The 21734-nt window shown below is 38.7% G+C and overlaps 1 protein-coding gene across 1 annotated transcript in view; it reads left to right on the top strand.

The window, feature by feature from the left end:
- The first annotated feature begins 1898 nt into the window (after positions 1-1898).
- Positions 1899-21734, top strand: part of LOC140231313 (ubiquitin-conjugating enzyme E2 R1-like) — a 28785-nt gene continuing 8949 nt past the window's right edge. The window contains exons 1-3 of the mRNA XM_072311464.1: positions 1899-2305; positions 6080-6166; positions 19555-19655. Of these exons, the coding sequence (XP_072167565.1) occupies positions 2123-2305; positions 6080-6166; positions 19555-19655 (371 nt within the window). The 5' untranslated portion in view covers positions 1899-2122. The remainder of the gene's footprint in view (positions 2306-6079; positions 6167-19554; positions 19656-21734) is intronic.

The raw sequence follows: 21734 nt of genomic DNA, 5'->3' as shown, positions 1-21734 counted from the left end.
CCATGAAATATAGCGGCGATCTGGCAACCTCCAGTACATGTGTCATGCTGGTCGCGGCAGCTTCAGCTGAAATCTATGCAATTATCAAGCAATCAGTCGCAAGTTGTTCTCCGCTCTTCTGGATGAGAAAATGCACACACACACACACACACACACAAAAAAAATGTGCACACTCATGAATATTTCGTGACCGATATAGGGCCACCAAATCATTATTATCATTTCTTAATTCCATCTTCCAAAAGCAACATATCAAGGTACTAAAAGTTCTCGAGGACATTCCCAGAAACTTGCCAATACTTGCTCTAGACTGGACATTATTACACTTCCTCAGCCGACGAGTGGCAGATATCTGAACTCCCAGAAGATGTCATTCAATCACAGACACTCCTCACCTTCAAAAAGAAATTGTACAAATTGGGTTTCTAATGGGCTACAAAGCTCCCTAAACCCTGCCATACTTGCAGTCGACTACATTGTACTTGAAGATGGAGGTGTGGCACGTTTCAAGGTAAAATCAAGATAAATTCAAGGTAAAGCAAAGGTGACCAGGGAGCACTACTGATAACATAATACCCCACCACAACGATAGAATAACATATGAATGAAACAGCGATGACGATATGATGATACAGGATGTTAATACTACATGGTGATGCTGTAGAAATGATAATAGAATAATGATAATGATAATGATAATACAATGCTAAAGGTTATAAAAGAAGGTTACTTTTGCATATTATGTCAATTTGTGTGGGAATATAGACAAGAGAATATTGCTAAAGGCAGCTGGAAAGATTCACATGTATATTATGTTATCATTGTGGATATTTACATCATAGGCCTCTATTTTTTTTTTTTTCGATTTCTCTTGTTATCATTACACAATACGGCGCCTTTAGATAATGAGGCTGATGACCACCAGGATACGGTCAACTGGGATCCGTGGTTCTCACTGAAATTTTCCATGTGGTATATAGCTTTTGTCGGCACATCTATCGAGAATTTGGGTTAAAAATCATTTCCTTGCAAATGAAATCAAAGACTCGCTTTGTGGTAAAAATCACATTATGAAGTTTAATTCATGTTTCAATGTAACTCTTGAGTGATTCTTGAAGAGGACAAAATTAGGCGATGGACCGGAAATCTGACATTCTTATTGTAAGAATACAGATCACAGGGGTTTGGTGATCCTTTTTTAGTGTTTTAATACTTCTTCTTCTTCTTCTTCTTCTTCTTCTTCTTCTTCTTCTTCTTCTTCTTCTTCTTCTTTATTGTGGCTGCAAATATTTTACAAAGTTAAACTATGTTAGTCTAAATCAAACACAAGGTAGTGTAGGATTACTCGAGACCTAAACATTCAAGGAAATCTTACCAAAATTTGAAGTATATAGGCCTATATTCAGAAATTATCCTTTGTCTTGGGATAGAGGTCTAACTTTTTTTTTTCTTGGAAAATGTTTTGCCGCAAATTTTTTATTGTAGCAATTAAATTTTGTTCACTACCGAGTAGCTCTCGGATTTTGTAAACGGGAGCTGGACTATAACAGCTTTCACATTTTCACAGTGGACTTCCAAGGATACGCGTAATTACGTAAATCCTGAGAAAATCTCGAGTTGTGAGAAGTCGGCGAACTTTGTTTCTTAGGAACAAAGAGGGACTTTTGGTCAATAACTAGCAGACGCAACAAAAGTATCGCTGCATCCCATATTTCCCTGTACGCATACCCGTATCTCACAGTCCGGCGGATTCAGCGCATTGGTGACGTCATCCCAAACTTCCAGTTCATGACTAATACTTACACACACACACACACACACACGCGTATAGTGTGTGACTCGGATACTGCCTACGGTTGTGTGATCATTACGTCCATTTACATTTATACACACGAATATAAGCAAGTACGGTGCCGACATTACGCACACAACAAAACGAGAAACTCAAGCACGGGGCGACCTCCAAAACCTTGGTAGTTAGCGCTGTGCCGGAGGAGACACGTATCAAAAACAGTAAATCCTGGTGATCGTCTAAGATACCGGGAAATCAGCCCCTTACTGGAGTATCATCTAAAAAGAAACTCTCTGCAGAAAAATAACATCGAGAAACTCGCGGAGGGAAATGGCCACAACAACCAGCGTAACTGCAACGGGCGCTCTTCGGGCCTTGCAGGCAGAACTGGTCAAGCTCGAGAAAGAACCCGTGGAAGGATTCATTGTCAAAGCAAATGATGAGAACCTCTTTGTATGGGAAGTTGCAATATTTGGTCCCCCGGGAACACTGTACGAGGGAGGCTACTTCAAGGTACATGAGCCTGCGTATTATATACGATGAAAACCCTTTATTCTTTGTTACTTTTCATGTTGGCCTCCATAAACCACACTGTTTATGATTTGCGTAGCGTAGTGCCTGAAGTCGAGCTTCGCGTACTGCACAGCATCACAGGCAGCGTAGTGCGGAAGCTCGCTCTCACTGCGCTGCGCATGGAAACAGATTGATCTACAAAGGAATGTTGGTGATCGTCAGTGTGTGCCGCAGGTTCTATTGTTCAGGCATGCCTGCTGCTACACTGTACACCTGATCGAAAGAATTCCAATTTCATTGTTATAGAGCTACTTCTCTAGTATTCATTTGAACACATAATGCTGTACGCAAACAGTGCAGTAGTTAGCAGTAGTATGAATGATATGGGAATCAAGTGGTCTCTAAAACAATGACATGTCAGTGTGATGTAATGTCAATGACAATGTTAACTTTTGATTGGATCATACATTACGTGGATACGTCATTGGTCTACTCTAGATAGATCTTAGTATTTCTAGATCTAGTAGGATATATTTTTCTCTAATGTAAATGGGCGTTTCCATGCCCTACTGTAAAATGAGGAATGTTCACGTGCATTTTAATTTCGCGAGAGCCAAGATTCGTGAAATTAAAATGCACGCAGCATTATCATGAAATAGTTCACCAATCCATTCACCGCTATTCATTTTGTCATAGCCGGTGACTGCTTTCAACCTCCATAGACTTTGCACGTAGTGAAGATGCACACACAGAACAAGAGGGGACTGATATCTTGATTTAGCTATGGACGCAAAAGTTTTTGTCTACACTAGATCTATACATGGAATGTTTGAAGCAACGCGCGAATATTTCATGCCGCAAAAAAAGGCCGTCGACTCCACTTCACAAAAATTTCATGCCGTGAAAATGTTGTTTCACAGTATCTTGACAGTGCTTTCAGTGGACCACACACAAAATACTTTCTCCTGTAATGAAATAGGGTGAACTAAAGAAATAGATAGGCATCAGTACTATAGTAGACCTACGTGATTACCAAAACGGTGAATGTTGAAGTGTGTGTACATGTGTGCTGTGTAACGTAGTAGATGTATGATTGATATTATTGATATAACAATTAATAAATTACTGGGCAGGGTATTAGTTAACGGCACCTGCACCAAAGTTTGACCTCCCGCGCCAAGGTTCAACTGTGCGCAGAAGCATGTAGGTTTCTACATGTAGCAGGCAGTCAAATTTTTGACGGCGTTGTAGTCAAAGTACATGTATGGGCAACTTACAGTGTACATCCATAGACTCAGTATTACACGTGTACATATTTTTCCCATCATGCCCGACATTTATTTGTTGCTTCTTGCTTTGTAAGTTTGTTTCTACTTCAAAAGGACTTGTTCATGTCATGGTACAGGTGTGGTAGTAAAAAATCCGCATGTGGGTTCGACCTCCCATGCCCAAATTTGACCAAACGCAAAAACATACACTGTAGGCACCTACAGTACACGTACATGTACAGTGTAGGTTTCTTTTCTACACTGTAGACAGCAGTCGAATGGATGGCGTCATAGTAAAATTATAGGCGGCTTGCTTTATATTGTGCAGTCTTTCCTTTATTTTTCCAGCCTTTGTCCATGGCTATCTTAAAATTATTCTATACTAATGTAGAGAGATAAAGTGTGGGTTATTAATGACTCACTTTGCAGATTATTCTGTGTTTTACACTGTATGCATTCTCACATCCTGTCAGTTTTGAGCCTTAGACTTGACAATTTGTTGTTTTGACTGTGGGATTGACTTCCGGTTCTGTATTGATCTACAGTTGTATGTATACAGTACAGAAGATCTAGTGTCACATCAGGTTCATACAATATCACACAAACAAGTTAACTTTGTATGAATGTGTACATTGAGTACACTGTGTGCGAGTATAGAGAAGAAGAAGAACTGTACATGTGACATACTGTAACAGCTTATAATTGCGAGTTTCTATCATACAAAATACAACATGTATGTGATCTGAGATCTGTTCAGATTGATAAATGCAGGGCTGTGAACTGAGTGATTACAGGTACCGTAGTTAAACCTGTACAGGTACAGTTGTACATTGTACAACTCGTAATTTAAAAAAAATGAAACCTATATATTTTGTTCTAGATTTTAATGGGGGGGGGGGTATGGTGAAAAGGGGACGTCCCCCACCCTTCCACTGTAGGAAGCTTTCACAATTTGACATTTTAAGTACTGCAATCTGATGCATACTTACACTTTAGGCAGGATTTCAGCACTTTAATATTTGCTTGTGCATATAAAATGTATGTGCCTGCTGGAAAATCTCGAAACTTTGGGCTTGGGCATTTCAAATGTTTAGTTGATATCAGGACTTTGGATTCTTTCTTCTTCTTCTTCTTCTTCTTTTTTTTTTTACTTTCCATTTTTGGGATTGAGCATGAGAATTTGTGACAGAGTGAGACAGTTATGAGTGAATTCTTGTGAGTCTCACTCTAATTGGCCAAGAAATGGCAGCCCTGTCTAGGGACGGGGGTTGCCCTGTACAAGTGATCGTGTATCTTGTAATAGTTATCTTCTGTATCACGTTTAGTCTGATAGGAAACAGCATACACTAAAGATTCTTTGATATTCATGGTATTCAGCCAGGACATGTGGCCATACACATACAAAGTACAGTGTACAGTCGTACATATTATTTCTGGTTTGACAACTTCAAAAATGATGAATGTACAATGTGTATTTTCTCTTATGAGGGATTCATTTCTTCTTCCAAGAATTCATTTTACTGAACTATCACAACTGCAGTATTTTCCTCACAAAATATCCATCGCTAAAAGGGTTCATGCCCCCAGACAGGATATGAAATGCGAAGTCATGATGACTACACAGAGTTGCATTTATGCAACAGAGCAACACTGTAGGTTTGCAGCTAGAACTTGACAGGAAAGAGTTTGCATTTCTGTTTCAGGAAATGAATTTTTACATCGGAATTAAGAGTCAACCGCCAGTTGGCTTGTACATAATTACAGAAAGAGGGGAAAATGTTTGCAGTACTGGGTATGTCTCTTGTAGGGGGAGCTGATACATTGTAGCCTTGCGTGAACATACAGCTGTTAACATGCACAATTTAATTGTGCAGTTATGGATAATGTTAATTACAATGTACATGTGCCTTCAATTCACTAAGTATTGTTTGTTTGTTTGTTTGTTGTTGTTTTTTTTTGGCAGTTCAAAATCTTTGCAGAAAGTGTCATAGGAACATTTTCAGACACATTATCAGGCTTTAAAGAATTTGCTGTGAAATGTTTCTGCCTTCTTTATGGGATTTTTCATCGATTGCATTGCCTCTTACAAATGTACACTTTACAACCAGTTTATACAGTTGTATGTTTCATTTCTGAGTTTGGGAAAGGGAGATCAAATTCATACTTTTCTGTAAAAATAAGGTTTAGTCCCTTAACCAGAATATGTCTGGAAAATTATGACAGCACAAAAGCAAGCCAGGCCCCGTTTCATAAAACTTGTTATCAGTGACAACTGCCACATTTCAGTGGCAAATTTGCTCTTAGCCAATCGGACACAAGGATTTCTGTAGCTTGTAACAACTATCACAACTTGTCACTGACAACAAGTTCATGAAATGGGGCCCAGGTTGTAACTCCAGTTGAAATGTTGTCATATTGAAATGTGATCAACTAAGCATCATTGTGTAATTTTGAAATTTTGTCATTTCCTTTTTTGTTTCCTCCATTTCTCTTTCCTCATGAGCAGGCTGTGATGACTTTCCCTCAAGACTACCCATACTCACCACCGACATTCAAGTTCCTCACAAAGATGTGGCATCCAAATATTTATGAGGTAAGGAAATTTTTCGACATCTGTAGGGTGACATCATCTGTATACGTAGAATTTTGTATTAACAGACTTACATGCACTGCATGATTTGTTTGTTTTTTTTTTTTCATTTTACAGATTATACATGGTACACAGTAAGTCACTTTTAATAAATAGCAGCATCAAGTTTTCATGATGTCACATTTTGTAAATTTCCTTTCACCATGAAGTCTGCAAGCAATTTTGCTTTTCTTTGCAGTACCTCAAATACCCCTTCAGCAAACAGGTACAGTTTGTATTGGATATCCATCAAATTATACGATGAACTTTTAACAGATCCTTTTCTTCGTATTCTTATTCTTATTCTTATTCTTTTTTTTTCTTTTTTTTTTTTTTTTTGCATGGCCATGGGCGATACTGTACATCTGTACACTGTACAGGCGTGTATATCATCATTCTTTATGTGTTTTTACCAGTTTTCTTTTTTAATGCAGTGTACATGAATCATACAGTTGTAGCTCAGAGAAAACTGATTGCTGAGAGTTAAATGTTTTATTCACCCAACCCAGAATGACCACCCAAAGCCCCATATTGTGTCTCCTTCTTCATCGATAGCTATACTTTCTGCCCATTGAAATCCTAAAACTAGTGTGTCTGTACAAGTACTGTGTGCATTTGTATGTGTCTGTACATGTACATTGTGTGTACATTTTTATGTGTGTCTTTTGTAAACTAAAAAAAAAAAAAAAACATTAAACAGGTGTGTAGTGTCCCATATATGTGATGAACATGATTACATTTTCAAAACAGAGATGTCGCTCCAGTATGTTTAATGAAGACTCTTTGCTCTGTACACAATGAAATTATTGTCTGTCAGGTCATACTTGAAAACCAGCATACACATTACAATTGTACATTCAACATGAGTACAGTGTGTAATGCACTGGTCACGTACACATTGTTTCCAAGGACAACCTATACACTTTGTATCAAACAGAATGCACACACAGTGTACAAGTACATGTACATACACAGTACATTATAAAGCCCCTTTGCCCTTCGCACACTACAGGTAAATGTATACCTGATACCTTGTTCATTTTGCAATATACATGTACCTGTAGTAGGATCAGATATCAATGCTCATAGAATTTGTAATCTAATCAATTATTTTATCATGAATATAGTACTGTACGAGCTGAAATTTTCGCGAATTGCTACTAGGAGAACATTTTCACGTGTTGTTAATTTCGCGGTTGTAAGGTCTAACTGTGCTTGTCTGTTCGCACGTTGTATTTTTTCGCGTGTTGTTATTTTTGCGGTTCAAAGGTGATTCGCGAAATTCGCGAAAATAAAACCACCGCGAAAATTTCAGCTCGTACAGTACATTGTGCAGTAGTTGCATGCATTTAACAACCATGGTACATTTGTATACAAACGTAAAAAAAACCAACAAAAAACACACACACACACAGTACCACACAAATATAAAGGGAATCAATGTTGGAATGATGTAAAGTGTACAATCTCTAATTGTTCTTCTAATTGTCATTTACATACATCATACAAAAGTTGTATTTCACTATGGTAATACATGCAAAAAAATAAAGGGGGGGGGGTGGGGGTGCACCGCCGGTGCACCCCCACCTGGATCCGCCACTGCATACTGTAGTGTATGTACAACATGTATCAATATTGTGAACATGTACACAGTCATGCACACTTGAAATACTGGTACATACACCAAGTGTATTGTTGTGTTTGTGTTCTCACAATACACTTGGTGTATGTACCAGTATTTCAAGTGTGCATGACTGTGTACATGTTCACAATATTGATACATGTTGTACATACACTACAGTATGCAGTGGCGGATCCAGGTGGGGGTGCACCGGCGGTGCACCCCCACCCCCCCCCCCTTTATTTTTTTGTGAAAACAAAATGAATGAAAAGAAAAAAATTGGTAGTGGGATGCGTGCGCCCCCCCCCCCCTTTAATTTTTGTAAAGGCGCCCCCTCTTTACGGAGTTCCTGGATCCGCCCCAGGTATGGTACACTTCTGTGATACAGGTGTATCTGGTGTATACACCCATTGGCTGAATTCACAAAGGTGGTACAATCTTGTCCATGGTTTAAACCATGGATAAAGACTGTAGTTTTTTATTGGGCGCCAAGTGGCGCCTGGCCTATTTCATTACGAAATCAGTCATTTCGTCAACAAAATTACAAATTACAATATTTCATAACAAAATGACTGATTTCATAACAAAATAGGCCATGCGACACTTGGCACCCCATGAAAAACTATGGTCTTTTTCCATAGTTTAAACCATGGACAAGATTGTACCACCTTCGTGAATTCGGGCCTGTGTGTTCCATCTGACATTATCATGAAAGAAAAGAGGGTTTACATTGGAGTATTTTTTTTTTTTTACTGATATCACAAGACACAGACACCTGAACCCAAGTCAATTCAGTTTTAAATAAACCATGTGGAGGTACACACAGTCTAAATCCTTGTTTTTGCAAAGTACAATGTACCTTTGCAGTCCAGAAATGAGATAGATTTGTACATCTTTGCACAAAACAGTTGAACTCTGATTAATAGAGAAAAGCCAAAATGAAAAATACCAACTGTGCATTATGTTACTTCAAGAAAACAACTTCAAAACATCTTTAGGCAACAAGAATTTTAGGGTGCAAAACAGTAATTTGATATTCAATAGTTGTAACAGGCATTAATGATGCGGCAATGGCATGAGGATCTGTAAGTTATCATAACAGTAAGCATTTTTCCTGACTCCGTACACATGATAAATTATCTGCATGAGAAACAACTTGACAGCTTTTTTTGCCACTTCTCATATCAACCTTGTATCTCTGGAGATATTCTTCTTCTTTTTTCTTTTCTTTTTTTTTTGTATTAATATGAGCACTCATGCAAAGAAAAAGGAACTTACATTTCAAATAAATGGATGAATCAATCAATCGATCAATCAAATCACCCTGGATAATATGTGCCTGATATTGCATGGCACTGGTGGTAAGTATTTAAAAATGCAAAGTATTATTATCACAAACCACAGCTCCATCCTGGAGATGACAAATTGCCAGTATAGATACACTCTGCAGTAGTTCGTGTTAGACCAAAATGAGCTTCTAGTGCCCCAAAACTATCCATGCCCTTTAAGATTATGGCTGTCTTGCTACCGTATGCTCCATCAACCGCACGCTAGAGCTTTTAGCTGCACATCACAGATTTGGCAAGGATCCATAAGTACTTCTTCAGTTTTGGCTCAGCGTCAATACATTTTGCTCCAAATACTACATACAATTTTAGGTTCAATTTTCCTGGCCTGCCAGAGAAGTTGCATTTTTTAAAGAATGAGATCGAAGACTTTGCTGTGGCAATTGCATGCACTCATGTGCCGATCATGCCTTCTGTGTGGTACAGTTTCAGCATGGACAAATGGGCCATGTACACTGTACAAAATATACATGTATTATAAGCTTCAGGTTGTTTTATACAGTCCTCTTTGAAGGATCATTTTGAATTTCTATAAAACGTTCTGTCATGTGGATATGTCATAATCACAACATGGCGTACTGTGTACGCTACACCTAAACTTTCCCTCCGTTTGAAATGCAGAGATGCTGTCGATCACAAGATTAATACATTAATACATTAATACATTAATACATTAATACATTGATACGTAGTACAGTTGTACATGCATGCCAGTAATCAAGCGTGGTAGCCCATTGTACATGTACAGTAACCATACCCTTGAAGTGCAATTCCACTCCTTGTCCCAGTTGACTCTGATACTTGCTGTAGACTATCAATTTAAGTTGAAACAAAATAATAGAACAGTTGAAACAAGTTTGGGATATACATGTACAGTTCGACCTCGATTATCCAGCCTCCTTTTATCCGGAAATCTCTATTATCCGGACGCGTTCACGCAGTGAAGGACTTTTTTTTTCATCCAAAAATTGAGAAAAAACACTGACTTTAACATCTTTTCATGGATCTATTTCACTAATTTCATAAGATGTACATGATAGGTTTCTCAATATCTAATGAGGTAAAAGATGTATGATTTTCACACAAAGATATACACATTTTGTACTTTATTTTTGTGAAGAAGGGACTACAATTTTGGGCAGGCTAGCATAGATTTCACCACCGTTGCGGGGTACGCTACCTGCCTAGCTGCCAGTGCACTGGGACGGCAGCTTGGACAGCAGCTATACATTAACATTGTGTCTCCCATACCCGGCCAATTCGCAAATCTGGATGAGCGCCGGTCCCGACATGGCCAGATAATCGAGGTCAAACTGTAATGATGTAACAGAAAATCATTCAGAGAGCGCAGACCTCTGTCAAGCAGCTCAGTTCCACCCATATATGCATACATGTACATAGTACCACATACATGGCCATATTTCCCAATGATATTTAAAGAATACTTTCTGGTGTCTCTACCTTATGCAGATGAAACAAAAACCCAGCTTTAGTGCTTCAAAATAGTTCTAAAATGTGGGTTTGAGATAGAAACAGCCAACGTAAAAATGTTAATTGATCAGCATAATCAGTGTTACATTGTTGAATGCAATGTGAATGATAGTTATAATGAAATTGTTTCCAGAATAAACAATCTACAGTAATGGTTTAATTGAGATGGTGATATCTCCTTATATTTTAGGCTTTACTGCAAAATTTTCATATGGTAGGATATTTTGTGATACAACTGACCTACATGCAGGTTTCCACCAACACATCTGTATGCATCAAATGTGTAATAACTCAAACATTTTGTAAAGCACTGCTCCTAATCTGGTAAACAGTACCTTTAAAGGCATAATTTACCATTTGCAGATGAAACAAAAACCCAACACTAGTGCTTTAAAATAGTTCTAAAATGTGAGTTAGGGATAGAAACAACCACTGTAAAAATTTGAATCCATATAATCGATGTTAAGTACTGTTAAATACACAAAATGTGAACAATAGTTATAATAACAATGCTTCCAGACTAAACCGTATACAGTTATGGTTTATTGAGAAAAATGCAGATATCTCCTCATATTTTAGGCTTTATTGCAAAAATTTCATATGGTAGGATGTTTTGTGATACAACAGACCTACACATATGCATCAAATGTGATATCTTGAACATTTTTGAAATCACTGCTCCCAAAGGTAAACTGGACCTTTAAGCAGTGAATTACAATTCTTTTCTTTTCTCTTCTTTTTAGCGAGTACAGTACGAGGGCCTCACATTTCTTTCAAGCTTGGGATCATTTACAATACATGTTTGCTCAATTACGTATACAATGTAGCTGTACTGTGTTTGTATAGTGTACATTTGTTGTGTGACTACATGTACAGTGTATAGTATGCAAGAGAGCTGTTACGTACAGGTGTAGGTTGTGGGGGTAACTTGGGAAATTCCCTATGGTTGAAATCTACTGTACAGTGTCCCATATTGCCAAATGTACAGCTGTTTTTGTACACTGTACCACATGATTGATGGGGGAACTCCAGTACACACATTGTACCAGTACGCAAAACCTGTACTGTACATTGTTTGGTCAGGTGTACGGTACGTGTAGGGCCTATTTAAAAGAGTCTTCTTCTTTTTTTCTTTCTCTCTTTTTTCTTTTTTCTTTTTTCTTTTTTTTTTTGGGGGGGGGTGGGTCATATTTGCAGCAAACTGAGGTCACAGCTGCATTATGTGTGCTTTATTACACCATGCCATAACAGTTGACACAAATGGGATGCCAAGCAAGCTAATGTCATTCATGTGTAATATATTGTAGTATAAAGTACACAGAACAGTTTAATGTACTATAAACCTACATGTATCTAGAGTGCTCTCTATATACATATCGTGTGCATACATGATTGTACACAGCAGATGTACTGGTAGAAAGCTGTGATGGGATTATGATTGTTCCTTGGCCAGCAAGCCCTTGATTTTAGGCAAAATTTCCATTGGTGCATCATGCATGCTCTTTGAGTACAGGTACAGGTACAGTGTACGTGTATGTTTAGTGTACACATGTACAGAGAGAGTGATGAAAAACTATCACATGGCACTCTTGATGGGCAGTGGTTTCATGAATAGTCAGGAAAGAAACTGTACAGGAGAGGGGGCTTTGTGAGAATCAGCTTGGTTAAAATTGGTCATTCACCATGTACAGTATGCACTGTTTCACTGTTTGTGGTCTTGCTGCAAGATTATACAAATGTCGCAGGCCTCAAAATAGGATTTTGGAGGGGCAAGGCCATTTAGAAAAGGGCACTTTTTCCAAGAGGCCAGGGCACTTAGGTCAGTCAGAGGGGCACCAAGGCCACATTGGAAAGGGCATGTTGGGTGTTTATAATACGTGATGTGAATGCCCCATAGAGCTGTATGCTATCGACCGTGCTGCTACACTCCAGCAGCGCACGCACGCATAAGATCTCTCCGCAGCAGACGACGTTAGGCAGTAGGCCATACGTAATACGATGTAGGTTCTGTATACAGTACGTTCTCAATGCGTACGCCGCGCTCGCTTTGGAGCACTTCCGGCACCATTTTGCTTTGAGCATGCGGGCATGAATGCAGAGCGAGAGAGATGGCAATGCTCGCAGCTGTCCGACAGGCCTGGCATTTTTTAGCATGGCTTGCGACCACTTGCTCCGGCCCGCCGCTGCCTAGCTAGTACTCTATGGCCGCTGCGCTGCGGAGGCAGTCAGGACGGTAAAAGCCGGTCGGGCGTACATGTACGTAGACTTCTACACGTCGTCTCGCATCTCGGAAAGATACTTTGAGTTTGAATCAGATATGTTGGGACGCGAGTGAACTGAAGGTATGATATTTGAGATCAGGAAAGTTGTTGAAGCTTATTAAAGTGTAGACTTTGAGAAAGGGCATATTATACATCATAAATAATAACTTTCATTCTAAAAGGGCACCACGGCCACAAGAAAAAGGGCAAATTTTTTTTTGGCCGTAACTTTGATCAAGGAAAAAAGGCATTGCGGCCAACGAGAGGGGCACCGACGGCCATTGCCGTCGGTGGCCGTCGGTTAATTTGAGGCCTGTGTTGCTTCACAGGTACATGTATGGGAAGGTAAGATTGTTAATTATAGTATCAATTGAATTATTGATGAAGGAAATGTATGGATAGTTACATGTATTTCGTAAGCTGAAAGTACAAAATTTGTAGTCACACTCTGCTAGCTCATTAACACTGTAAAGTGGGTACATACATGTATATGTACATTGTATGCTTACAGCGTATATTTATGACAGATTAAGAAATTTAAGAGGACTTTCCTTTTTGGTACGTTTTGTACACACAGCTACACTTGTATACATGTAGCATGCTCTGTGTAGAAATAAACACTGTCAATTTGCCACCTTTCTACACTATGTAAAGTCCTAGTAAAAGTGGAACTAGTATACAAATAGTGAATGGTCACGAGTGCAATGGTATGAGATTTCGCACGAGGTGAAAGATAGAGGCGCTCTATTCAACGAGGCGAAGCCGAGTTGAATAGTGCGCGTCATCTGTCACCGAGTGCGAAATCTCGTTCCATTGCACGAGTAAAGACCATACACTATTTGTTTTATACAACGTCCAAGTAGATCTTTGTTATTTGGTTGGAGGATTGTTGGGTAGGTCTAAGTGGGCCTAGAAGTCTATATGTATGAAAAATATAGCCATACTTACATGTGGATCCACTACTGCGATTCTCTTTCTGGCTTGTGCAATCAGTATAACAGATATACAGGTCACAGCTAGTGCTCGTACACTAGCACTACGTGAGCCTACATACGCGCATGCATGTACCGCGCACACGTACACTGCGCTGGCTGCATGCGATCCTCAATATGCAACACACAGTACATGCAGTACCGTACAATTTCTCGAACCGTGGAATAGAACGAAAAAATCGAACCAAGTTGCACGCAAAAATAGAACCAAAATTGCACGGCGCGTTGAATGGAGTACTTATTGAATATCACGTCACCAACAATCCTCCAATCAAATTACAAGGATCTACTTGGACGTTGTATAATATGAAAAGAATGCTGGTTGCAGACAACATTGACATTATACATACACACTGTAGTAGTTTTGCTGTGTTGTTGATTACAATTCTGTTTACAGTTTGAGTGCACTTTGAGCAAACAGAGCAAGGATGAACTGGTTACACAACAGGTTTTTTTTTTTCTTTTTCTTTTTCTTTTCTTTAACACACTGCATGACCTCAGAAGGTCATTGTAGGACCCAGTGGGCATGCTACATAAGAGCAGTTCTGGAAACTCACAGAGCAGCATATATTATACACATTGTACATGAAATGTGTAGCTGTAGGGCCTACTTGGTACAATAAGGTACAGTACAACACAATGTGCACGTACATTGTACAGTACATGCATTGAGGGGCTGTGCCCCTGTAGTATTAATGTTACATATGTATGTCATGGAGTACATTGTAAGTGGCTTGATGGCATGATATTCTCTGAAATACAATATTTCAGCATCTTTTTTTTTTTTTTTGTTTCGACAAAGTACATGTGTATGTCAGCGAATTGTATACAATTGGTATTATGTAGATATTTATAATTTATATGTACAGTAAAAAATCACACACTGTACACTGTATATCAATTAGTTCTAGGGGCCTAAAATAAATATCTGCATCCAGTGTGTGAACCAGACAGAACTCGGATGTTTTCAGACAATTCAGATTGTCGGTCTGAAATATGAGTTTCTGATGAGGACAGCAGGTACCATCACAAAAATTTAAGATCTGCAATGTACAAGAGGAATACAAAACCACCATGTACAAATCTTTCAAGCATAATACAATCGCAACAGGATGAACAAAGTACACTCTGTACTTAATGTTGCTCTGTGTAGAGTGTGTTACCCTGTCATGTCCTGCTTTTACATGTAGTTTGGGTATGTACAGTGTATGGACCCAATTGGTTTGGGTACTGTTTTTATGATAATTTCCAACTGGGGACTTCAAATACACTGTATGCTTTAACAAAAGATAATTTATGCACTGACTTTAGTAAAGCACCTGGCTCATTGCATCACCCATTGAAAGCACATTTGTTCTTCTTTGGAAGCCCCCAGTTATGGCCACCATAAGTTACAGCAGGGAGGTGGGGAGTTCCCACCTCCATGGTTACAGTGCTCTGAAGTCAGATTCTAATATTTCATCTATAGTGTACTGTGCATCGGGTTGATTTTGTAAATTTGTTTCCATGGAATACAACATTGACTATTCAGATTACATTTTCCCGGTCAAAGAAGGTTCATATATTACACGTATAACTCTTATCTTGTCATTTGGAAGATTCCTTTTTCAATGAAATGATATTAAGAAATCAATGAAAATAAACATGTCCAAATTGTACATCGTACTAATTGACACACACTCGTACAGTAGTGAGCCATTGATGCACCCATACTGTAGGGTTTGCCCTTATATTTTAGATGATTTATTGTCATCCACATGTACTGTAAGTATGGTACAAGATATTACAGTATTAAAGTGTGGGACAAGATACAGCTGTAGCTCACTTTTAGCAAGCATAGAATTATTACACCCTATTCAGTAGTTGGGTGTATTAAAGAGGAGTGAGAGGGATAGGGCAAATCACGGAAAGATTTATTGTTAACATTCTTTTACCACCTCTCACAACACAATGTTTATGTTGACATGTTTGTAATCTTCAAAGTTGTTAACGTTGGTGATTTAGCCTGTAGTTTTAAACTATGACGCCCACCCATGTAACATTTCATTTCAGAGTGAGAGTCCCACTCAATGATTCAACCATAGAATTGCAAGAAATAATCAGGATGCACAAAGATACAGCAGTGCACAGCATGCTCTGGAGGTTGACTCAGAACCTTGGGGGGGGGGGGGGGGGTGGGCTTCATGGAGGGGTCATGCTAACTTTTGAGTTCATTGATTTTTGTGTCCACACGATGCTAAACTATGAGTTGGGACTCCTTTTGCAGAGCATACCTATAAACTGTAGTAAAGATGTCTTGTGGTATTAATCATCAACTAATCTTTAAGATTACTGTACATGTACATGTAACTCTCAATTGCATTTAAGGGGCTAAATTACAAGCTAATTATCGTACATTGAAACTTTGAGCTACCTGTAATCTTAAAGTGTTGGAACGTCGTGTGAACGTGCACAACTCATAGTGGAGAAACTTTGGAAATAAACACTTGCACAGAACTTCCTTCCGGGTATCAGCCCGCTGTGTTTGAGGCACGTATGCATCCACTCTCATTCTCGATTCTCCTGGATAATAAATCCTAACAGTGCTGAAATAGACGTTAATTATAGGCATATGCCAGTGACAAACAGCACTTCTATTTTTAACTGACATGTTTCTACTTTTAATTTCTGTCTGCCTGATTACAAACTAGCATGTTCTTTTGATTGAAATTTCCAGTGAAGTTGCATTAGCCTCTTTTCAATGCAAGTATCACATTACCAGTATATCTTCCAAAGTTTGTTTGGAAGTACAGGATTTGGGTATCAGAGACAGATTATATGCACAGCACTGCATTGAGCAGTGATATGCGAAGTCTTGTTTGAAATTCAATGAGAATGGATATTTTCAATCCTTTATCTTCCTATAACTGACTAAGGCCCCCAAAAAAAAAATTGTTGCATTGGCGTAACATGAGATTTTCAAATAGGGTCGGTCGGGCGGATTTTTTTTTTTTTTTTTTTTTTTTTTTTTTTTGCTACCTGCATTTTACGTGTAAAACTCATGCTCAGCTCAGTAAACAGTTACAACTGCTGCACCGAATGTGCTGTGTTCATCTATTCTACAAATCATTTATGAGGCCGATATTACTGGAATTATACCCCTTCACAGAATTTAAAGATGTTGAAATCCCTATCCTGAATGTTTTCACTTCATATTTTACTATTTTGACTTAGATAAGATCGATGCAAATTGACCCATATGTACGATCTTTTCATCGCACACGGCGATCTCTATTACAGTCCCACATATACAGATTCGTGTAAGTACTCCACACAAGAAACCTATGGCAAAACTGTGCACAATACATCGCAGTCTGAATGCTACGTATACACTGAATAAATCTTGTTAGAGTATGTGTCCGTGTTGGAAACAGATGACGTACTGATCAAGGAAGGCTTATGCGAGGCGCTAGATCTCTCCCTCGTACATCCGATATCCCCAGAGCCGTTTCCACTTCCGGGTTTGTGCGATCACGATCGCAATCAACAAGATATTTGATATCGATAGCAAAAAAAAAAAAAAAAAAAAACATGGGGTCGGCGGAATTTTTAGGGTCGGGCGGGTTACGCCTATGCAACAATTTTTTTTTTTTTGGCCTAACAGTAGTTAAATTTAGCAAGGTGGGTGTACGGTTATATGTAGTATGCTTGTAACCGTTGCAGTTTGACCATGATTTGAATGTTTTGATATCAATTGCAGTTTTTGTACAGTGTATTACTACTTGAGCTGTAATGCTGTATTACATTCAATCTTTTGACAACCATGCCTCCCCCCCCACCCCCCCCATGATCAGGGATGGTATTGTCTACACTGAGCTGTTTTCTTCTTCTTCTTAGTTTCCTCTTTTTAGTTTCTTCTTTTCCCTTAGTATGTACGGTATGTCATCATTAAGCACTACACTATACACTAGTACTTGTGTGCCCCAACTGCATTGTATTCTGTTCAAATGAAAACAGCACGCAGCATGGGCTGAAGATTACCCCGAGCACTGCCGTGGGAAGACAAACTCAATTTGCGCATCAAGAGAGCGATGATTCATGCTGAAGTGTGTAAAAACCTCAGTGAGTAATCAGTACTGTGGAGTCCAAGAAATGATGGGATCGGGGGAGTGAGTGTGAGCCCTGGTTGGGGTGACTCTGCTTGCTTCTCATTTATTGTGACCTCAATTGTGTGTAATAATGCAAAGCTTTCATTAGACACGGTTTGGCACACAAGCAAGTGTCGGTGTGATGTGCACAGTGTACCATGCACAAGGCAATGTGCTGTGTACAATGCAGAGTGACACAAAAAGTTGTGTATTTCACAAATTGTGGTGTTCTGCGGTACGTTCACCCTGCCAAATCCAGGTACTCTACATGTAGGTGGCACAAAGTGTTTGTGTAATTTGGTTTTGACAATATCCACAGCTCCTTTTCATGTCCCAGGGTAACTCAAATACAGTAATCAGTCAGTACTACATGTTTACAACTCCTACACAACTGCAGCTGACATAACATGTTTATGAGTAAAGATCTGTGTGGTATTGCCCAGTGGGCATGCTACTCCACCCAGTAATGGACTATTTTTGACCTTGTGAGGTTGAAATTAGAATGTAGTCAGTCAGGTTCATCATGTCAGTAAAGTGGTACATTGTGGTATTACAGTACTGTTGTCGTTTTTGGTATTATCACCACTGATAGTAATAGTACAATGAAGCTGTAGAGTTTGGACATTACTATTTAATACCAGTTATACAATTTTCATTGTAGTAGTGATGAGTGATGTTACTTTTAAATATTAGTTAGTAGTTCAGCTATGGAACTATAAGTGAGGATATCAAATGGCTCTTGTACATGTTCAGATGTCCAGACTCAGGACAGGTATTCTTGTGACATACAATTGTACATACAGTGCCAAGTGTATATTGTGTGCCTGCATTCCACACTCCACTGCTTTAAAAGCTTTTTAATGTTCAACAATATCTATTTGCTGCTGCTGCTGTTGTTGTTGTCCAGGCAAAAATGAAAAATAATGATGGTTTGAAGACCTGTGGGTTTTGAAACCTAATTATCACCACGCAATTCATACATGCTTGCTTACCCCAAGAGTTGTCAGATATTGATGCTTTACTTGTCATCAACAACTAAATTACTCTATTTCAAAATATTTTTTCCATCATGTGTATCAAAGCTTACATTTGTTTCCTACAATTTGTTTTAAAGTGTCAAGTCATTTTCACAGTTAACTTTTTTTACAGAGATTTGCAAGCAGATATATTGAGGTCAATGAAAGACAGCTGATAACGCGGTGCGTGACATGATTTACAGTGCCACGATGTACAAAGTCAGCATTACAGTAGTGTAATGAGGTTAATCAGTGGTTGGACTCGTGGTGCCCTGATTGCTGCTGGATTATATTTTCAAGGCTAGCTCTGTGTTGACACACATTTTACTTTTCGTATTTGACTCTGAAATTGAAATTTCCTCTTTCTATCTCCATTCCCCCCCCTTTTTTTTTTTTACAGATTTCTGATAACAATGAAACATATTTTTCTCATCACAACATTTATTTAATTAATGTTTGTTGTTATTTTTGTCATCCCCTTTTGTTTGATGCATGCAGACCAGCGGTGACGTGTGTATATCCATCCTGCATCCACCGGTGGCTGATGAACAGAGCGGCGAGTTGCCCTCGGAGAGGTGGAACCCCACACAGAACGTCAGGTGAGTGGATGCCACCTCTCTTTGCATGGGGGGGGGGGGGGGGAGGGGGATGAGGTTGAGGGGAGTCTGACCACTTATTGGCCAACCAAGTCCAGGCACTGTGGTAGTTGGAGCTGTCAAGGTTCTTCTTTTCATTTCATGTCATTTTATCAGTTCATTTTGATGGTCCTCTTGTTACTTGATTGATTTGTACATACTCATATATTCATCGTCTCCTCGTGTTTCATGAAAGTTGTCACTCTCTGTCAAGTTCAGTAAAAATCCTTGGGGAAAAAAAAGGATGAAAATAATGAAGAGAATTTATGAGTTAGAGTTATATTCCCCAATAGAGACCACTGTAACTGAAGTGGCATGTAAGGTATGCAGAAGGGAATCAGAAGGTAATGTTGTAATGCAGAGTATTATAACTATTATCAACTATGATTATTAAATGGAGTCAAACATCTTCTTTATTTTGGGGGGGGGGTCAATGCCGTGTGTGTTTTAAAATACAATTTATTACAAATCGTTCTATGAAAAAAAAAAAATATTTATATTGTGAGACATCCTGCACCTCACATAAAATATCTAGTGCTGTTCCTGATTGATCATATACAATTGCACTTCCTGTTCATGTATTCCTAGTTGCCCAACATTCTATGCCTTGTCAGTGAAAAGAATAGAAAAGTCTTCTGTAGTCAACCCTACAATTCTGTCTTACAATGTGTGCATTTGTGCATTGTTGTAGAAGTCACTGCTTCACAGTTGTACATAGCACTATGTGATCTTTAACAGGATGTATGGTACACGTAAGCTTACGGTGTAGACAGGGAAGTTGGTATCCTTACCAGTAGATGTATTAAAAGGATATGAAACAGGAGTGTCATGAGTGTATTCAACATTCAGTCCCCTATAGGCCATGATTCAAGTGTCTCATGGGTGTGCCAATGCAAGAAAATCATAGCCCTGTGCCTTGACAAAGGCTGTTAGTCACTCCGTGTAGGTGCGTCAGTGGCCTTTGTTTAGGCACTGTGCAGAGTGGCTGGGGTAATCACATTAATTAGAACCGCTGATCTGCCTTGAATGTTAGCCAGACATTCTGAAAATTGGCTCGAGCTGGCCGTACTGCTGTACAATTTGTACATGTGTTTTGTGATATTGTATAGTACATTGTGGATGTTTAATGGTTGGCAATTGTGCAAGAATTTCATGACAATACAGGAAATTAAATCCTATACTGTAAAAGTGGGTACCGGTATTTTTGTGCGAGTAATTTTTGCGCTCAACCAAGTGAAATAAATTTTGCATGTTTTTAATTCCGCGGAATGAAGACATTACATAGTTGTACATATAACCAGCAAAAGTATTCGCACGCTTTTGTTTTCGTGGTAGTTTTTGGTTGTGCGAAATGAGCGAAAATTTCCACTTTAACAGTAAGTGCATGTTCCTGTGTTCATCATACACATGTACAGTGTAGAAACAATGTGCATGTAGATGATGACAGGCAAGAAGAACAGACAGCTTGTTCAGTCCCAAGGGTATAAATGGTGTAGAGGGACTTTAATACAATGTATGATCTCCCAGAATATTTTAGCAAAATATTAAACTCTCACCTTAGAAAATAAAAAAGTTCAGTTATAAATGTAGTATTTTGCCACTGACAAAGATTCTGCTACCGATTGTACATGTAGGATTGAAAGCTCAGGCCCCTTGACTCCATCTGCTCATTAGGACGGGTTAGAAAATTTAATCATTTGTTTATTACTGTAGGTTTGTTTCAGTTCTTTGCGAATGCATACAATGTACACCTTTTACCTTCAACAAGAATTTTTTGGGATGGCCATTTTTGCATCATCTCCGACAAGACGACAGTATGCATACTGCAGCTTTTGCCCCTCATGCATGCAATAAACACCTGAATTTGCAAACCCAATTTTTATAGTACTCACTACTTTAATACTAAATCAGATTTTGTCATACATCACAAATTACTAGTATTGGTCTCTTACTTTTTTGAGCATTGAATTGCTTATTAAAAAGGAATGTTTTAATTGATTTCACTGTCAAAAATTATCATTGTACCATTGTTTGGTATCATTA

The sequence above is a fragment of the Diadema setosum genome, chromosome 7, assembly GCF_964275005.1.
Source record: "Diadema setosum chromosome 7, eeDiaSeto1, whole genome shotgun sequence".
Lineage (NCBI taxonomy): Eukaryota > Metazoa > Echinodermata > Echinoidea > Diadematoida > Diadematidae > Diadema > Diadema setosum.
Note: the sequence above shows the minus strand (reverse complement) of the source record. Positions and strands in the feature narration are given on the sequence as shown.